The sequence below is a fragment of the Globicephala melas genome, chromosome 3 (assembly GCF_963455315.2).
Source record: "Globicephala melas chromosome 3, mGloMel1.2, whole genome shotgun sequence".
Lineage (NCBI taxonomy): Eukaryota > Metazoa > Chordata > Mammalia > Artiodactyla > Delphinidae > Globicephala > Globicephala melas.
This window is the reverse complement of record NC_083316.1, coordinates 72,375,879-72,396,203: the sequence shown is the minus strand read 5'-3', so window position 1 is coordinate 72,396,203 and position 20,325 is coordinate 72,375,879. Positions and strand designations below refer to the sequence as shown.

Here is a 20,325-nt window from a genome sequence, read left to right as displayed (position 1 = left end):
CTAAAATAGTTTTAAAACATGCAAAAATTGAGAATATCAATTCAGAAGCTGACTTTCATTTAACTTTGATTTCTGTATTCCAGAAGGATCAAGGGCATAAATTGGGTTGGGGTGCGGCTTAGAGGTGAGCTCTGGGGTTGCTGTGGAATTTCTCCGTTTCCAGGCCCATAAAATCATTTGCACATGCCATCTTCTACACGTGAAACCTGACCAGGAAATGCACTTGGTTGTTGATATGTGACATGTAACTTTTTCAACTTGGCAATAACATTCACGCTTACAACCAAAACATAGTGCCTGAAACCAAGTTCCTCCTCATCCCTGGCAGAACACAAAGTACACGTTCCCAGGAGATGGGATCCAAATGGGGCTCTGCCAGAAAGGTGGTTCTGGACTCACACAACTAACAAGCCGATAGAAAACGTTACTTTACTTGTATAACTGCTGTTATTTTGGCCCTCTTATACACCTTTTGGCATAGTATATGATGTAAAAAAAAGAATAGTCGCTTTGCTCAGGAACTTAAAGTTCAGTTAGGCAGATAGGCAATTAAGTGTAAGACACTGTAGGTAAAGCAAGAAGCTAAAATTCAGGCACAGCTTCCTGGGACTTACAGATGTATATGGAAACATAAAAACCAATTTTGTGAGGGCCAGTCACTGAAAAGAGCCACAAAAGGAAGCAAGATGTTGAGGAGCAAAAAGATTAAAGAGAGGCCTACTAACATGATTACTCTAGTAGCAAATGTTAACTATACGTCAATAAAGCTACAAAAATAAAACTGATTGTGGAAATGGGTACACAACTCGGTGAATATACTAAAAGCCACTGAATTGTACACTTTCAATGGCTGCAATGTATGGCATGTGAATTCAATCTCAACAAGGCTTTTTCTTCTTTTTTTTTAAAGCTGTCTGCAGGAGACCATGCTGTTATGCTCCATGGAAGTGGAGGGGAAAGGCACCATTGAAGGGTTCTGAGGTGTCTTTCTCAGACAGAGATGGGGCATTGGGCCTGGGCAAGTAATGTAACCTTTTGGGGTCTCAGATTTTTCATGTGCAATGCAGAGGCAATCATAATAATACTGACGGTCTCACAGGGTGTCGTAAGGATTACATGGAATTACGCAGATCAAGGGCTTACGGTAGTCCTTAGCAGTACTGTTTCGTTAACTAGTGTCCCTTTGTTAAAAATATGCCTATTCCCAATAGGAATAAAACCAAAAATAAGTAAATGGGACGTAATCAAACCTACAAGCTTCTGTACAGCAAAGGAAACCATAAACAAAATGAAAAGACAACGTAAGGACTGGGAGAAAATATTTGCAAATGATGCGACCAACAAGGGCTTAATTTCCAAAATATACAAATGGCTTATATAACTCAAAAACAAAACAAAACAACAAAAAAAACCCAATCAAAAAATGGGCAGAAGATCTAAATAAACATTTCTCCAAAGAAGACATACATATGGCCAATAGGCACATGGAAAGATGCTCATCATCACTATTATTAGAGAAATGCAATTCAAAACTACAAAGAGGTACCACCTCACAACAGTCAGAATGGCCATTATTTAAAAAGTCTAAAAATAATAAACGTTGGAGACAGTATGGAGAAAAGGGAACCCTCTTACACGGTTGGTGGGAACGTAAACTGATGCAGCCATTATGGAAAACAGCATGGAGGTTCCTCGAAAAAAAACTAAAAACAGAGTTGCCATATGATCCAGCAATCCCACTTCTGGGCATATGCCCAGACAAAACTATAATTGGAAAAGATGTATGCACCCCTATGTTCATAGCAGCACTATTTACAATAGATAAAACAAGGAAACAACCTAAATGTCCACTGAAAGATGAATGGATAAAGAAGATGTGGTGTGTGTGTGTGTGTGTGTATCTATCTACCTATCTAGATAGATACACACACACACACACACACACACTGGAATATTACTCAGCCATAGAAAAGAATGAAATAATGCCACCTTCAGCAACATGGATGAACTTAGAGATTACCATACTAAGCAAAATAAGTCACAAGGAGAAAGACAAATACCATATGATATCACCTATATGTGGGATCTAAAATACGGCACAAATGAACACATCTACATCCTCACAGACACAGAGGACAGATGTGTGGCTGTCGGGGGGTGGGGGGGGAGGGAAGGATTGGGGGTTTGGGATTAGCAGATGCAAACTACTATATATAGCATGGATAAACAAGAAGGTCCTACTATATAGCACAGGGAACTATATTCAATATCCTGTGATAAATATTATTCAGCCATAAAAAGAAACGAAATGGAGTTATTGGTAGTGAAGTGGATGGACCTAGAGACTGTCATACAGAATGAAGTAAGTCAGAAAGGGAAAAACAAATACCATACGCTAACACATATATATGGAATCTAAAAAAAAAAATGGTTCTTAAGAACGTAGGGGCAGGACAGGAATAAAGATGCAGACGTAGAGAATGGACTTGAGGACACGGGGAGGGGGAAGGGTAAGCTGGGACGAAGTGAGAGAGTGGCATGGACTTATATATACTACCAAATGTAAAAAAGATGGTTAGTGGGAAGCAGCCGCATAGCACAGGGAGATCAGCTCCGTGCTTTGTGACCACCTGGAGGGGTGGGATAGGGAGGGTGGGAGGGAGATGCAAGAGGGAGGAGATATGGGGATATATGTATATGTATAGCTGATTCACTGTGTTATAAAGCAGAAACTAACACACCATTGAAAAGCAATTATACTCCAATAAAGATGTTAAAATAAAAATATCCTGTGATAAACCATAATGGAAAAGAATATGAAAAAGAATATATGTATAACTGAGTCACTCTGCTGTACAGCAGAAATTAACACAACATTGTAAATCAACTATACTTCTATAAATTTTTTTTAAAATACCTATTGCAAATTTCAAATGTACACACATCCACATTCCCAAGGTCAAACCATATACACACAGACACACATGCAGTTTTTTTTTCAAATATCTATCTATATCTCTACCGTTCTTAAGGTTCTAATAATGCAACACAAGCAATAAAGACACAACACTTAGAAGATACTTAAGATTAGGAGGAAAAAATCACATTTGAAAAATATAAACAAAGCAAAAATTAATATAGTGTCTAAAGATAATGCAGACCAACATAAAAACCCTTCTGGGAGAGTACAGTGAGAGGTGTGATAATAGGCATGATAGAGGCAATTATTTAAAAACGGTGGGGCTGAAGAAATTTTCACCTCCCTTGCTGTTGATTTAAGAAAACCTCCGGAAGAGAAAAGCAAGCTCAGCTCTCCAGAGGGCATTAGGAAGCGTTGGACTCAGAGCAGAACCCAACGGGCCTCTGCAGTGTTGTGTGGCAGCAGGAATCATCCTTACCCTCCGCCTTTGCCCCTCGTTTGTTCCCTAGGCCTTGTGTTTCAAGATTTTTGAACATGACCTATTATCCTCTTAACAACTCTGCAAGGCAGGCATTCTTATTATTTTTTTTTAATTTTTTTTTTTGCTGTACGCGGGCCTCTCACTGCTGTGGCCTCTCCCGTTGCGGAGCACAGGCTCCAGACGCGCAGGCTCAGCGGCCATGCCTCACGGGCCCAGCTGCTCCGCGGCATGTGGGATCTTCCCGGACCAGGGCACGAACCCACGTCCCCTGCATCGGCAGGCGGACCCCCAACCACTGCGCCACCAGGGAAGCCCAGGCATTCTTATTATTTTTCCAATGATTTTCCGATTGCAGCTCAGAGATATTCCCCCATTTGGTCCTCTAATTCCAAAAATGGGACTCTTCCTCCTACATTCCATATTTGTTACTTAAAGTTCTTTAGAGCTATCATTAAACTTTCATAAAAACATTTTTTCTCAGATGCTGATTTTCCTTACTTAGGGAGATCAAAAGAAGACTTTTAAAAGTCAAGGATAGTTTATATTTTTGAGGCTGTAACAGAAGATTCCAAACTGGTATTTTCTGGTAAAGTCTGGATTTGCTTCATAATTTTTCCTAGTAACAAAAGCCATGTTGCAAACATGATAATGTCACTGTAGCCTCATTCAGAATATTACTCACTCTTTCTGTTGCTTTGCTACTTCAGCACTTGGGAAAGTTTGAATTTCCCAGTAGTGTGACCATGATACTATTTTTGTATCTTCAGCGTCCACTTATTTTCAATTTAGTGAATCTACGGTTGAGCTGAATTTTGAAAGCTTGCTGGAAAAAAGGAGCTGGATTTTATTATTAAAAGATTTTAAGAATAAAAAATTTTGACACATAAATATGTTCTTAAGAAGAAAGCAAACATGAAACTTATTATTTCTTCAAATTTTCCTCCATTTAAATACCAATATCATCTTAATCCCTCAAAGCACATACTTGTGAATAGCATAATATTAATATTTTTGGTTGTAGAATGGATTATAACATTATTTGATAAACACTAGCTACAGATTTACTTCATGACTGACTGCAAGTTTACGTGAAATTCAATAATAATAATACCAAAAATGTAAGGTCATCAAAGAAAATTTGGATTCAAGAAATGCAGGGAAAAAACGAGCTCAAACTAGAGCTTTAATTGTCTCCTAGGTATAACATGATTAGGTTAGGCACACGAGCAGGAAGTTACTTGTCTTAGGCATAAAAAATGTCAAAGTAATCAAAAAGTATAAATAAAAACATGGATCACGGAGAAATTTACCAATTCCTATTACCCTTTCATCAAACTGCTAAAGAAAGTTCTATTTCAAGAAAATAAAAATACCAATGTGGGAGGGGGAGTGGGATGGGAGAAGAGGAGACCTACCCCTTTGGTGGGTGGTAGCTGATAGCCCCAGGGTCCAGCTTCCCTTCAGCGAGCTTTTTATATCAGAGGCGCCAGAGCTGTTCCCACTTCTTGTGCCCCAACAGGTCCCTTCTTTCACCGCCAAGCTTCTCTCAGGTGTGGTCTGAAACAACCCTTCCATTTCCTCCCGATCGACTGAACTCCCTAACCTTTTGTGTCTTATTTTCATCATCTCTCACCAAGGTTTCCAGTGACTTTGTTCTTGCCAAACTGGAGGACTAATCTCCCACTGATGCTAAATCCTTCCATTTGAAACATCTTTTCCTTCCTTGGCCTCAGAAACTTTAACTATGCTTTAGTTAGCTGCTTCTAACGATCCTTCTCATTCCACACAGCACAGTGTCTTAAAACACACAGATTTTGGAAGCAGATGGACTTGAGTTCAGACCCTTCCAGCTGCCACATTCTAGCTCTGAAGGTTAGGGCAGGTAACTGAACTTCTTAGTCCCATTCTTTCCATTTGTAAAATAGGGATGATAAAAGTACCCACCTCATCTGGTTGTTACAAGGAGTGAATAAAGCAATACATGTAAATGTTTTACGGCACAGTTCAGTGCCATAAAGGCAAGCCCTTGTGACATTAGTTACATGTATTCTATAATCAGGTTCTCTCCTCAACCTGTCCCAAAGAACTATTTTATAGTGTCAACACTTGTTTATGTAGCTAACACTGAAATCACTAGCTTAAATGTGCTATGGGAACTCTAAATTCCTAATGCCCAAAATTGCATGTATCCTTCTCCATCTATTAAAACTTCAAATGACTTAAATAAGAAAAGGCTATCTATCTCTTTGGTGATAGGGTAAATCTCATTAATTCACGATTTATGAGGCAGTATACGTAGTGGTTAAAGGGTGCTTACGCTCAATTTCCAGTTCTGTAACGTATCGCTCCATGACCTAGGACAAATAACTTAAAACTCTTTGTGCCTCGGTTTCCTCAGTTGTAAAATAGGAAGAGTACTAGTGCCGACCTCATATAATGCTTAGTAGGTATTATATTAATGTTTATTAACACGTTTATTAAATAAAATAAAATTTACAGTGTGACCTTTGTATTGATTTAAATAGAAAACTAAAACAGTAATACTTTCATAGCACAAAACAGGGTGTTTTTTATTAGTTCCTCTTCTTTCCTTTGAATTTTCATTGCCACTACCACTGTCCACTGCCACTGGTTACGTGACCCAACATAACCAGATGATGGTAGAAGCTCCCCACCCTGCCTCTCTAAACCCATCTCCAGGCATTCTTCTATTTTAATCCATTTTTTATTTAAACCCTAATTGCCAGATCAATCCTTTGGAACAATCCTTTCACACTGTGCCCTTTCGGACTACTCCATTGGTGACTCCCACCAATTCTCAGACAATATACAACTACCTCACCTTCGATGGCTTATCTAGTTCCCTATGCCAGGGGCAGGTCTTACCTAAGTGGAATTCCCAGGGTCACTAAACCCTTCAGGTCTTTATTCCTGTTCTTTTCCCCTGCCTAGAATGTGCCACATCCTATTTCTTCAAATCTTATCCATCTTTCAACAACCGAGTCTGATTCCACTTGCTCTGTGGAGCCTTTTCAAGCTAAGGCCCTCACCCACAGCTTATGCAATACTACCTAGTATCCTAGAGAAGAGGAGACTTTCTTCTACATACAACTTGGTTCTTACCATAAGGTTCATTTTCAGACTGTTATCTACGTGCTTCATGTGTATATATCTTGCCTGGTATTTCCCATTGCACAATCTCAATACTGTGCATATGGTAGATGAGGTGGAAGCAGATGAGTTCATAGATGAATGATGATCCTGATGGGGGATAAGTAGGGTTTGTTCAATTTTTTTTTTGCTTTAATTTCACTGCTGGATGATTGAATGGGCATTCATAGTCATGAATAGTGATACTATTTTGGCCACATTAATGAGCATACCTAAACTAGAATCAAACAGTTTAATAAGTTCAACTCAAATGTATATTCATATCTGTGTGCAGAATGCTCTTTATTCATGTTCACCAAATTAATGTCTATGTGAAGGAAAGGTACAGTTAAATACCTAACAATTTTTTGTATAAAAAATAAAAGCCTTACATACTCAATACTATTGAAGTGGAGGCGCTTACAAGCTCTTTATAGGAAAGACATGGTGGTAGAGGTGCTGGTTACACCTTCTTTCTAGTGGTTTATGTCCATGTACAATACCGAGAAGTTCTGCAAGTGTGAAATGCTATGAGAAAGACCAAAATAAAAGTCTGGTCTGCACTCTCAGTCCTACATTAGTTCCCATGTCTGAGGATCTTTTCTTAGTAACCCAGGAGGAAGAAAAGAAAGCCAGAAGGAAACGGTAGCCGAAGTTTTCCCTTCAGGATGGAAAGATAAATGTTTGTAAGCGGTTTCAAGGCAATGACACTTTAAATGAAGTAAAAATTTAATTAATGGAATTTCTTACAGAAATTATTTTTAGAGTAAAGAAAATAGGTTAGTACTATGGGTTTAGTAATAATAATAATAGTAATAATAAAAACAATAACAGCAACAGCAGCAACAACAACCAGAAATGTATCTGGGTCCTAACAGAGCTAACCTAATCTCTCAACTAGTGGGATCCAGAAACCCACCCAGACTTAATGATTTAGTATCTGAATTTTAACAAGATGCCTACATCCAACTTTAGGAAACACTTTCCTAATCCATTTACATCTACACGAACAAATGATCATAAATGTTTCACTGAATAATGATCCTTCATGCTTCCCAATCCTCAAAACAAGGTCCAATTTTTATTCTTGTACTCAAACTCTTAAATTCCTTTTTCTTAAATAACAAAAGCAGAAATAACAAAGGATACCCTGCTTAACAAGCAATTAACTAAAACTTCCAGCTAATGAAAAATCTGTTCTGAGTAATGAACATTTTACAATTTCTGTCTGACTCTGCTTCAATCCAAAAAGATATGCCTATAAGATACATGTTTTCAGACCCTTCACACACAATGACTTTCCTGAGCTGACAGACTCAACACAACAGTGCAAGCTGCCAGGAGAGAAACCAGACCCTGGAGTAGCCATAAGGAATCAGTACTGAAGAGGTCACAGTTGGCTTCTGGCTTCCTTCACGTACAGCCAATGATTCTGCATCTCAAAAATACTAGATACTCAAAGCTAAAATAACATAAATTGCAGATTAAAGCAGAATCTATTGGCAGGAGTATCTACACAGAATCCTACCCGGGAAACAAAATGACATTGCAAGACGACATCCCAAAGCATTACAGAATGAGGAAACAGGACAAGTCACTTACAGTCCAACTTTTTGCTAAATTCCAGAGGACTGTCCTCTGAATTTTAAGGCGATTTCCTTGTCCCTTCTTAAGGAGAGGGCCTATGGAAGCTAAAACTCCCATACATCCAGCGGCTACCCAAAATTCATATTTAAGTATTTCAAATTCTCAGATATTCGGTGTCATCTGAATTCAGAGAGTATTTTTACATACATTTTTTTTAGACTAATTTGCTCTTCAGTTTCAGAAAAAGGTGCTTAAGCCATGCAAACAAAAAACAGAGAAAACAAACAAACAAACGTTTCCCTCTGGTTAAGTTTATTAATCAGAGTAAATGCAGTTCTATCTTATCATCTTTCTATGAGGAAACTTCTGTTCTTTTTTTAGATTTGGAGAATTGCTTTTCCTGACAGAACCCCCAGAACTGAGAACCCTGAACTGCAAACTTGTCCTTTGTCCTAGTTGTTTACCAGCCTTATCAGGGCACACATGGGCTGGCAATGTGATTCTAAGATAAAAATTCCTAAGATATAATTAGATGTTTTTCCAAGAAATATCACCAATGCCATGAAAATTTGTTTGCTCTCTTCTCCTTCATATTTAAAGATAATGATCTCACAATTTCTTGCCATTTAATCATTTTCTTTTAGATGAGTGAGAAACATTAACTTGGCACTGAAGAAAAATACATACTTTTTTTTTTTTTTTTTTTTTGCGGTACGCGGGCCTCTCACTGTTGTGGCCTCTCCCGTTGCGGAGCACAGGCTCCGGACGCGCAGGCTCAGCGGCCATGGCCCACGGGCCCGGCCGCTCCGCGGCACGTGGGATCCTCCCGGACCGGGGCACGAACCCGTGCTCCCTGCATCGGCAGGCGGACTCTCAACCACTGCGCCACCAGGGAAGCCCCGAAAAATACTTACTTTTAAAATAAACAATACTGAAAACACAGATCTTATCTTAAAACTTCTGCGGCATTTAAACATACTCTTCTCCAACAACACACTTCTTAAAGCTTATACAACATAAATATAATGAAAATAATGTTATACCCCTGAATTTAACTATAAATGATAAATGACAGAAAGATATAGTCCAAGCTAGTGATGCACAAGCTTTCTTACCGTACCTTTCAGACTCATTAGTTCAATTCTGAACAAAGGGGATAAAAAGAGAAAGGTAGAAAATCACAAATGCATGTTTGCTAAGTTGCAGAAGAATACTCTCTAGCCCAGTGCAAGAAGTGCTGTGAAAACATCTTAAGTTCTCTACTGAACTCCATCTTTGCTAGAGACTAAAAACCGGTTTTGCAAAAAAAAAAAAAAAAATCTTTTACTGCCACCTGCTGGTAATTTATAGTCAGTGGTTCTCAAAGATGCTTGAACGACACAAATTCTAGATTAAAGCAGAATCTTTTGTCTTTTAAAGGAAGAACATTAGATACAATATATGTTTTGAGAAACACAGACTATCACATTTTCCTGATGCTGATTGCTTCCCTCACTGACACACTGCCCTAAAAGGAAGTCAGAGGCCATTACATTTTTATTCTTCCCCTTTCCACAAAAGCCATTCGACTTAGTCCTAGGCCAGCAATAAAGATTTAAAACCAAATGGTCTTGGCAGACCTGTCTACAGAGTATTCACAACTCAAACACTTGAGGTCAGCTAGAGAAATTTTACTCTTTTAGCCAAAGACCCACAGGCCAAACTGTATTTTTTAAGACTTCTCTACAGGAAACTTAAACTATAAGAATGTGAACATATAGTTGATGGAGGATCCCAAATGAGAGGTCCAAGACTGGAACTGGAATCCCCCCACTGGCAAGATTCTGTAACTGGAGATATAAACGTGATTTTAAAATTCATAAATGAAAGGGTAGGCCCAAGTTCCTGCAGTCAGCTTCATTCCTTTTTTTGGAGAGTCTAAGAATTTTTCAAAGGCTTTGCTAAAAGGTTTTAAAGGAGAAAATTATTCTCTTTAATTTAGAGAGTATTTTTAAAAATCAAAGTAGATAGGTAAAACATTTTGAGGAAACAGTACTTTCTATCCACAACCTATCAACAATTCTTCCTGCCAAAAATAAACTACGGAAGTTCTTTTTTAGTTACGTCACATGACAAGTCATACATTGTAGGATTTTTCATGCCACGTTGCTTTATCTATTCTAAAAATATACTGAATAACATGGATTTGACTATTTTCTCCAAAATTAATGTTAAGTATAATGTGACTCTGAAGGCAGTGTCCCAAGATATAAATCCTGTCTTTTTTTTACATCCCTAGACATGAGCAAATTTGTCTGCTAGGACACTGAAGAGTTGTCTGTAATTCTATGGTTCTATAATTAAGACTTGTACAAATTCTGCTGCCAAAAAATCACCAGAGTGGGTGGTGAATACAGCCAAGTAAACTCTAATTATGGAAGGTGGGTTTTCTAAGATCTTAAATACAAGAAGCAAAGGCAAGATCAGACAACTAAGATAGCTACCAAGGCAATATAAATAGTCTCGTCAAACTCAATGTAAGCCCCCCTTTGGTAACAGCTGTTACCTCTCATAGTTCATAGGTACTTTAAAAGCACAATCTGGAATCTTCTACTTAGAATTCAGCACTTCATTGTTCCCTAAAAAATAGAGTTATGAAATTTACTCATGTCATTTTCACTCCTGGGACCAAAAAAGGCAAGAGAAGTCCAATGTCCCAGATAATCTTCCATTTTATATTTCAGCTCCTCCTCTAGTATTATTTTTAAAGGTTCTGTTTGGAGTTCAATAGAATGCCATTAGCATTCTAAAATGCGTGCAACTCCTAAGTGTAAGGACAGCACAATAAATTTACGTAAACTGAACACATGCATACACCAGCACACAATCAGGCACCAGCATTTTCTGCACTTCAGATGTGCACCCACCTACCCAGAAATGAGGAAATTTTATAAAACAATATTACAAAGTTTTCTCAATAATAACATCATATAGTGTATTCTTCCGGTTGAAACTGTAATTACAGTCTTCAAGTAGAAGTGATTATGCTTTTTCCTGTTTGCTTATATAGATGTCTATGCCCATCTTACTCCTAATCAACAAACTGCACGAATTTCTCATTTGAGCCCATCCCAAATATCACCTCCTCTGTGAAGACTTCCCTTACCTTCGCAGAAATATTAAGTCCTCAACTATATTTACAAATAGTCTGTGTTCACACTAATTACACTGCATTAGAGTTATTTGTATGTACATCTACTGTTCCAGACTGTGAATATCTTATGGACAGAAAAGGCATTTAATTTCATCTTTTTGATCTACCTTCCGGGCTTTAAACTGTGTGCTTTAAAATGCATGCTAATGAATGACTCAATGCTTTTCACACTATTTCTTCTGCCATAGAAACGGTTTTTCAAAAAAGAATGTTCTACCAAACTGTATTCTATAATATTAAATGAAGCAAAATATATTATCCGGATGTCTTAAAGTATATATCATTTTGGGCTTCCCTGGTGGCGCAGTGGTTAAGAATCCACCTGCCAATGAAGGGGACACGGGTTCAAGCCCTAGTCCGGGAAGATCCCACATACCGTGGAGCAACTAAGCCCATGCACTACAACTACTGAGCCTCTGCTCTAGAGCCCGTGAGCCACAACTACTGAGCCCCCGTGCCACAACTACTGAAGCCCACACACCTAGAGCCCGTGCTCCACAACAAGAGAAGCCACCGCAACGAGAAGCTGCACAGGGCAACGAAGAGTAGTCCCCGCTCATCACAACTAGAGAAAGCCTGCGCACAGCAACAAAGACCCAATGCAGCCAAATATAAATAAATAAATAGTATATATCATTTTAATGCTCTCCATATAAAGGATCTGTAACAGAGCATATTTTATTCAGATTAAATTAAAATGTGCTCATTTTAACATATATACACATTAGTAATACATAAATTGACAATATGATGCTTCATGATAAGCAGCAGTTATTTTCTTGTAAGCGGTGACACGAAGGTATTTCTCTGTAGAAAGTTCACAAAAGACACTTTTTAGACCTGATACTCTCATTTCCTCTTACTGCTCTCCTTCCCCAGCCTCCTCCACTACAATTTAAACAAGCTTATTTCAACTAAATTGAGATTAAACTTTACTTATACTCAAGGATCACAGAAGAAGAAACATGAACATCACATGAAAGTGGGAAATCCCAGCGCTCTCCTACCTGTGTACCTAAGCTGGCTGCCATCATGTGAGTCAGAAGTTTAGCTGCAAACATGGAATACTTGGCACAGAAGATATGGGAAAGAACAGCCAGGCAGAGACCTGTAGAAACAAAAAAAGCCCATGTGTGGTTTTACAATCCATGAATAAACAGAAGCATGGTAAAATCTCTGGAAAGGGTAAGCACATAAGGCCGCATAGCACAACATCTCAGGGAACATTCATGTTCCAATTTTAATCCAGTCCACTTGACAAGACATATAAAATCCTCACAGTTATTAAGCCCAAGGGTAACTTTAAATTTCAAATATCTACTTGCTTATTTCCCTACTAAAAGGAAAGCACAAATTAAGCAGATTAATAATTTAGACAAGTTTTACTGTTTAAGAAAAGAATCAAATTCCAATCTAATTTTCCATGATCAGGTGGCTTGCTAAATAGAGATATTTAGGGAGGTGAATAGGATTTTTCAGGCATAAAATTGTGAATGGTGCTACCAAAACTCAGGTTTGGTAATTACCCGTTTTTGTCTACTAGAAATAATTATGTAATTACAACAGTGGTGATTATGAATTTTTAAAGCAACCTTATGCTCCTGGGTGCCAAAACCAGGAACAAAATGTGTTCTTTCTCACTGAGATGATTTTTAACCTAAACATCTACATTTCCAAGTAGTGTGAAGAACAGTATTCTTATTTTCTTTAAATCTACTTGAATTCACCTACCTATACTACTTCAAGGGGAAGATAAGAACCTCAGGACTAACGCATAAATCTTTTATCTTGCAATTTGTATAAATTTCTTTTAATGTTAGGTTTTAAATGTAGAACGTATATATATTTTGAAAATATTTCCTGCCTTTTAAAATTTAAATGTGCTGCACAAAGTAACCTATTTGCTTTATCACTTAAGCCTTTTACTCCACTCTCATCCTCAGTAGGGTTATTTTGTCTAAGAAGTGTTGAAACATAACAACTGGCTTGTGTATGCTGCTTTGCCCTGTACGCTGCATGTATTAGCTCATTCATCAACGCCTCCGTGGCAAGCAGGAGACGCTGCATTTGTTTGACATTTTGTTTCTTCATTATCTTTTCTGAAGCCATGGAACAAACTTCTCAAGTACGTACACCACACGTTGGCATAAGTGGACTGGGCATCTGCAAAATGCGCACATGGGGTCTGTGACTAATTGTCAGCACAGAAATGCCTCTCAGAAATCCTTCTGGGAAAAGCTTTCAATATGCTTAGGTTTGCGTTAGGTAGACAAAGTTCCACACAGGAAGTGAGGCTTTGCATTAGCCAAGGCTTTCAGCCTAGAAATTTGGCCAAGAAATCAGGAGTAATCCACTTTTAGGAAGGCTGCCATGAGGTGTTCTGGGACAGGTGCGCAGGTCCTGGGGCTGCCTGCCCAATCCACCCACACAGGTACACAGTATAGCCAGAAACTGCATTGTTACTTAGGTAGCTTATAAACTATTTAAGCTGTTGCTCCAAACTCACAAATGTACACTTTGAACTTCCTGTGATGGTCAGAGTCACCTTCAACTGAAGGTTCAGGTTGAGTGTGACAGTGTGTGTGGAGGGGGTCTGTGTGTGTTACCACACTGACTTAAAAGCAGGGCCTTGGAAGTCTCATTTCATTGCCGGCCACATGATCACAAATATGTGCTTTACTATGAGTTTACTGTGGTGGATGGTAACAATATGAGGCAAGGGGATTAGGGCTGGGCAAAGGAGAAATACTCCTGAGTCAGCTGTTTCTTTCTAGTTCACAAGAAGAACTTATTCACAGCCTTTTCCCCTAACTTGGTAATTCTCCACTATACTCCCATTTCATGATATAAATTTAGTACAGTTAAACTTGACCAGATCAGTAATATTTAATTAAGTCTATTAAGCTTCAATTAAAATGCTAGCATGACACCTGGTGGCAGTCCAGGATTCAAAGCCAGTGGCAGGAGAATGGGCTAGGTTCTATTAGCCTGTAAGTGTAATGTATGATGATTATCTAGATGCATTTTTTATTTAGGAGAAAAGAATGCGGCTAAAAAAACCTCAAGCAGCCTAGCCTCAACTGGCCTTGGGAGAGATACTGAATAGATTTAAAGAAATAAATACTTCAATTACCAAGTTCCTAAACACTATATAAGTATTTATCTTTTATTTTCTTATCTGATATTGAAGAGCTGTATTCAGCAAACATAATTGAAATTTACAAGTCAGTTTTTTAAAAATTGTAACTTTTTTTTGGTTTAAATTCCCTTAATATGTAAATCACAGGGTACAAAAAGGTATAATTATAAATAGAAATTTTTAAAAATAAAGTGTAACAATTCCAGGTATTACCTAAAGGTATACTCTAAACAGGTTTGTAAAAACTGATTCCTTGGCAATTATGTAGAAAACCAAGTTGCTGATTGAATAATTTTCATTTGCTTTTTCCCCTAGCACTATGTAGGTTACAGAATCCGTTGGAAAAAGGCAATCAATCAGTTTACTAACACAAATAACTTTTCTATATGATTAGACAGTAAGATGGAAGATAAATTACCCTTAACAAAATAATAACATTGATAATCTTTGATTTAGATAAGAAAAACTCTAAAGAACCGCTGGATTCTTTTGCTATTACCAAAGTGGACCAAAGATCTTATCTATCTATACAATATTCGAATGTTTGTATGTGTATATACATATGTACTGTTTGTATATGAATATAGATATCCAGTAAATAACTACTGTTTGGCATCACTTACAAACGGGACATACTGTCCAAATCACTGAAGTTTATCCCTCCACAAGCCAAACATTAACACTTTTTCCCAGGAAAATCTCTTTAAAATATTTATAAATTTTGTATTGCTTTACTTATGTATCTCTGCCTTCTCTACAGATCAATCTAAAACCCAAATGATCACTGGATTATTATATCAGTTATTCGCTTGTTAGCTTAGGTTTTTTTCTCTTCTCCCACCTAATGATAGCTGTAACTGTCACCTTTTTTACTTTTTGTTGCTCATCTCTATTGATTCCCATATTCCTGCAACTCTCCCTTCAGCGTGATGCCTCTTGATTACAGCTACTAATAAGCTAAGGACAGGAAAACAAAGTTGTCAATCCTGAAAAGTTTTCTAGGGTGAACAAAAGTCAATACGAAACACCTTAGAGTACACAAGTTCTGTGTATTAGAGGGAAGGGTTTACTCCAGAGGGAAGAGGTTGCCAGGAGACCAGCCTCTGGGTGACCTATGAAGTTCAATACAGTAGCCACTAGCCACATGTGGCTATTTAAATGTTAATTAATTTAAATTAAATAGAATTAAACATTCAGGCTCCAATTGTACCAGCCATATTTCAAGGGCTCAATAACCAGATGTAGCCAGTAGCCACCACACTGAAGAGGGCAGAACATTTCCATCATCGAAGAAAGATCTACTGAAGAATGCTGTGTTAAACTGTCCCAAGACTGTTTATGAAAGGTCACAGAACACAATTCTGGTCAAAGAGATGTGCAGGAAAATGCTCTGGGTGGTTTTCAGGAAAGTTTTCATTGCTCTTAAAACTGGATCCAGATAAGTGCTTTTCCCTTGGCAAGCCTAGGCAGAGTTGTGGGATACTTAGAGCTGCTGCAGCCAGCTCAAGACCACGTAGGGGCAAGGCGGAGAAAATAAAATAAAACCTTTGAGGAGAGCAAAAGAGACAAATGTAAAGAGGCTGGGCCCCTGATGATGCCATTGGGGTGCTGAACTAATCAACCCTGAAACTAAATTCTGCTTATTTAAGATATTTGACTTGCTTTCTGTCACTTGCAATCAGGGCCATCCTAAACAATACATGTTATTATCGATACATAGCTAGAGAAATCCAACATTTTTATGCCATGTCAGAATTAGACTAAGCTCTCTGACTTCTATCACCTGCAGTAACCCCTTAAAACTGCTTTTTTTTTTAAGTTCTGACATTTTTTCGATTCTTCTTGTCAATAACTCCCCATTAGATAGAATGAAACTGTTTTGATAATTATAATGGCTATCTTAGGACAACGATTACTGTGAATATGAACTTAATATCTTTAGAAGAATCTGACACAGAAATTGAGTAAATATCTCTTATATTTAAAAATAATTAAAAATGAATGGGTGGCATCTGATAGAGTTTTTTTTTCCTAGAAAAACAATTAGACTATCAGCTTGTAAAATATAAAAGCACAACTAGAATATTCTTTTTTTTTTTTTTAGAATAGTCTTGCAGTTTAATAAACCTGAACAAAAGAATAAGCATGCTTCAAAGTATTCTGGATTGGGCTGATTTACTTATCCTGTAAGTCTTAGTATTTAGCAATTTATAGACAATTATCTCCTGTTACTTACTGTAAACAATGACATTGTGTTGGCACTTAGATACTTAGTAATCTATAGAGTAAATAAAACTATTCATCATTTAAAAGGGAAAGCTTTAGTTTGACTAATGTGTTAAAGCATTTCTCCATCATAAGAGAACAAAAAAGAACAAATGTGAGGTCTCAGCTTAAAAGCACTTCAAAACAGGAGACTCACCCTCTTACAAGTACATCAAACATGACCTAGTTCATGTATTGATGTTAAAAACGAAGTGGATTATGGAACGTTACAGCGTCTCATTAAGTTCATAAGGCCATATGGATTGTACTCCAGAGTCAAAATTAGGATGATTTTAACCCAATGTCTACCTCTGATAGATCAACATCAACAGAGTTATGGGAAGCAGAGCAGGTTTCTTTGATATTATTCTCCGAATAGTAATAGTACCTCAAACCATGCTTAGGTTCCTCAATAACTATAAAATTATGGCATTATCATCTAAAGTTATTGTAAGTTGTGATTCTTCCAAATCACCTTTGAGGCGAGTCCCATAACGTTACACTGCTGTGCAGTTATTTACTCGTCCTTTCTATCTTTTTTTAGCTTCAAGGGATAACTTTAATTTCTTGGAATTTGATAAACTGGTTTACAATTTTAAAAGTCACAGGTATATAGCCTAGTCTTTCACCTTTCTAAATGGAGGATTATTAACTTCTTGGCCTACATGCCCATTTCATACACTTGGATCATTTTAGTTGTTCTGCTCTAGTAAAGTAACCAGAACTGTAAACTAGAATTGGAACAGATACACTGTGATCTATCCTGATTTTTTTTAGAAAGGGTTTAATTTCTGTCTAATTGTATGTTACCGCATTTCATGAAAAGAGTTTGTCAGATTGCTTCCAAATTCAGAGGGATATTTGGTGTGGCCTGACCTAAATTAGAGAATGTGTATGTAAGATATATAAAAGTCTCTTGCCTCCTTCCTGGGGGCCCTCAGAGTGATAGAATGTCATCCTCCCCGGAAGCTGAAACTGAGCACAAAGATAGGACTTTATGTCTCCTGATCCACAGAACGTGCAATCCATGTTACAATATGTCATGGACAGAGGGGGAAAAAAACCCAATAATTTCAAATATGAGTCCAAGTCAAAAGTAATAAATGTAGATATTAATATTTGGGTGTTGGTTCTCAAATACATGAGTAAATCTATGCAGACTTTTCAAGAGTTAGTTGCAAAAATGCATATTTATCAACAATTCTCTCAGGAAATATCTTACAGTCCTGCTAGTCTTCTAAAAAAAACCAAGGTAACATTCTCTCTTTAGTTTTTAAAACTCTTTGCTTTGATGTTTAGTATTTAGAACAAGCAAAGGATTTTTGTGGGTTATATTAGCACTTAGATTTATGTCTCTATGGAAATACATGAAATGATATCTAAATAGATTTTATTTCAGCATTTTACCTTTTGGCTCTATTTCATCAGTCTATGAAATTTCTGTAAATAGATTGCATCAAAGTAAAATAGGATGTCTCCATCTGATTTTGGAACTCTGTGTACCTAGAAGAATCTATTAAGCAAGAAACATCATTCTTATGGAAGATGCTATTAAGAATAAGAAATTATTAACTTTTGTTACTGAATCTAAGTTAGGTTTAGAATTAAGATACATTAAGGAAAATGTATAACTTTATAAAATGAAATTATAATGAAAATATTTTAACTAGGACACAGAACATTAAATTATAGTAGAAAGATTTAACAACCAGGACAAAGAAGAATAATTAATTACATGCTTCTACCTCCACAAAATTTTCCTAATCGATAAAGATTGCTAGGGGACTGTTTGCACACCAAGTAAAAGACATAAATTCAATGATAATCACATTTACACACAAAATATCATGAAAGCAGAATGTCTGAGTTAGTATATCTACCACCCTGTTAACACAATTTAAGCATATATATTTTTTTTTTTGCAGTACGCGGGCCTCTCACATGTTGTGGCCTCTCCTGTTGTGGAGCACAGGCTCCGGACGCGCAGGCTCAGTGGCCATGGCTCATGGGCCTAGCCACTCTGCGGCATGTGGGATCCTCCCGGACCAGGGCATGAAACCATGTCCCCTGCATCGGCAGGCGGACTCCCAACCACTGCGCCACCAGGGAAGCCCTAACACAATTTAAAATCATATATTGTGGGTATGGAAATGGAGGTATTAGGCCCAGGTCTCACAACTAGCCAATGGCAGGACCAGGATTTGAACCCAGGCCATTTGGCTTCAGAGTTACCCTATACCCAGTCCTCTATGTAGCATGTTGTTCACAGAAGCTGCTGTATGTCTGTAAAAGATGACTCAGGGCAGAGAATGGATGAGGGTGGGGACAGAAATATAGTGTAAGGAATTCTCAGACTCCCAACCACAAAATCAAAACAGCAAATGAGAATAATTCTATAGTTATTCAAAGCTAAGTTATAGGTAAATAGTTTGACAGACATTAACACAACTCAAGCTCCTATTCCTGCCAGAAATGGGACCTAGATGTAGAAGGTGAAAGACAATTTCTTTTTTAACACAGTGGTTAAGCCATATTTAGAGCTTCTAGACTGCAGAATACAAATCAACCCAAGGGATAGGTTTATTTTCTAATGAAAATACAAAATGCTTTGTTTATATTATCTCACACAATCCTGATATTCCACTGCAGAATCTGCCTTCTAAATCACAGCACTATCAACTATACCCTTTCTTACTATCTAGCTTCTATCCCACACTGTACTTTATATTACAGATGAGTTGGAACTATGTCTTGTTCTTTCCTTTCCCTCAGTACAAAGTTGGTCCTCCATAAACAACTGCTGTATGAATTAATGAACAAGACCATGGGAAAGTTTATTTTCTCCTTGTGTTGATGAATTACAGTATGCCCACATCTTGCATATATAAAAAGACTCCGGGAAAATGGGTTTTATTCTCATCGATATTTTAAATTGTTGACTCAAAAATACTGTAACTCACCTGAGATACATATAAATCCAGAAGAGAAAAAAGCTTCGTTGTATGAAGACAAGTTGTCAGTCTGGGCATAGACTGCATACACGGACATGTATGAACAGGCACATTCCACGTAGTTTGAAGTGTCCTCAACCACTTTGCAAAACTGACTGTCAGACAACCAGCTAGGGCAAAAACACAATCGTCACTACTCCTCTTTCATCAATACTTTAGGCGTTGAGATGGCTTTTAAAGAAAAAATAACTTACTGAACCTAAGTATTCTTTACTCAAGACGTAAGCAGACCACATTTTCAAGAAGAAACATTGGAGGGAACATCTTGTCCAAGACGTGACACAAAGATCCCACAGATACTTTAAGAAGCAGCCTAAATACTAACTAAACCTGCAGAAGCATTCCCAATACCAAAGAAGCTGGTCCTCTCAAAAGAGCAGTATCAGTCCCTACCTAATCTAAAGCAAACACACTCAAGGTGTTCAACAGAAAGTACTCTTCCCTAGCATTCAAGAATACCAAAAGGTCAACATAGCCATCAAATGTGCAGTGTTCACCCTTCCTCATTTTTCACAACTCCTTTATTTTGAGCCACATAAATTACTTACATGCTTTTCTAAGTTTCCTAGCTCAGCTTTT

The 20,325-nt window shown here is 37.5% G+C and overlaps 1 protein-coding gene across 1 annotated transcript in view; it reads right to left on the bottom strand.

Moving 5' to 3' along the window:
• Positions 1–20,325, bottom strand: part of ADGRV1 (adhesion G protein-coupled receptor V1) — a 564,815-nt gene that overhangs the window by 276,631 nt on the left and 267,859 nt on the right. The window contains exons 83-84 of the mRNA XM_060296007.1: positions 19,696–19,856; positions 12,339–12,439 (exon numbers count right to left, since the gene is read on the bottom strand). Of these exons, the coding sequence (XP_060151990.1) occupies positions 12,339–12,439; positions 19,696–19,856 (262 nt within the window). The remainder of the gene's footprint in view (positions 1–12,338; positions 12,440–19,695; positions 19,857–20,325) is intronic.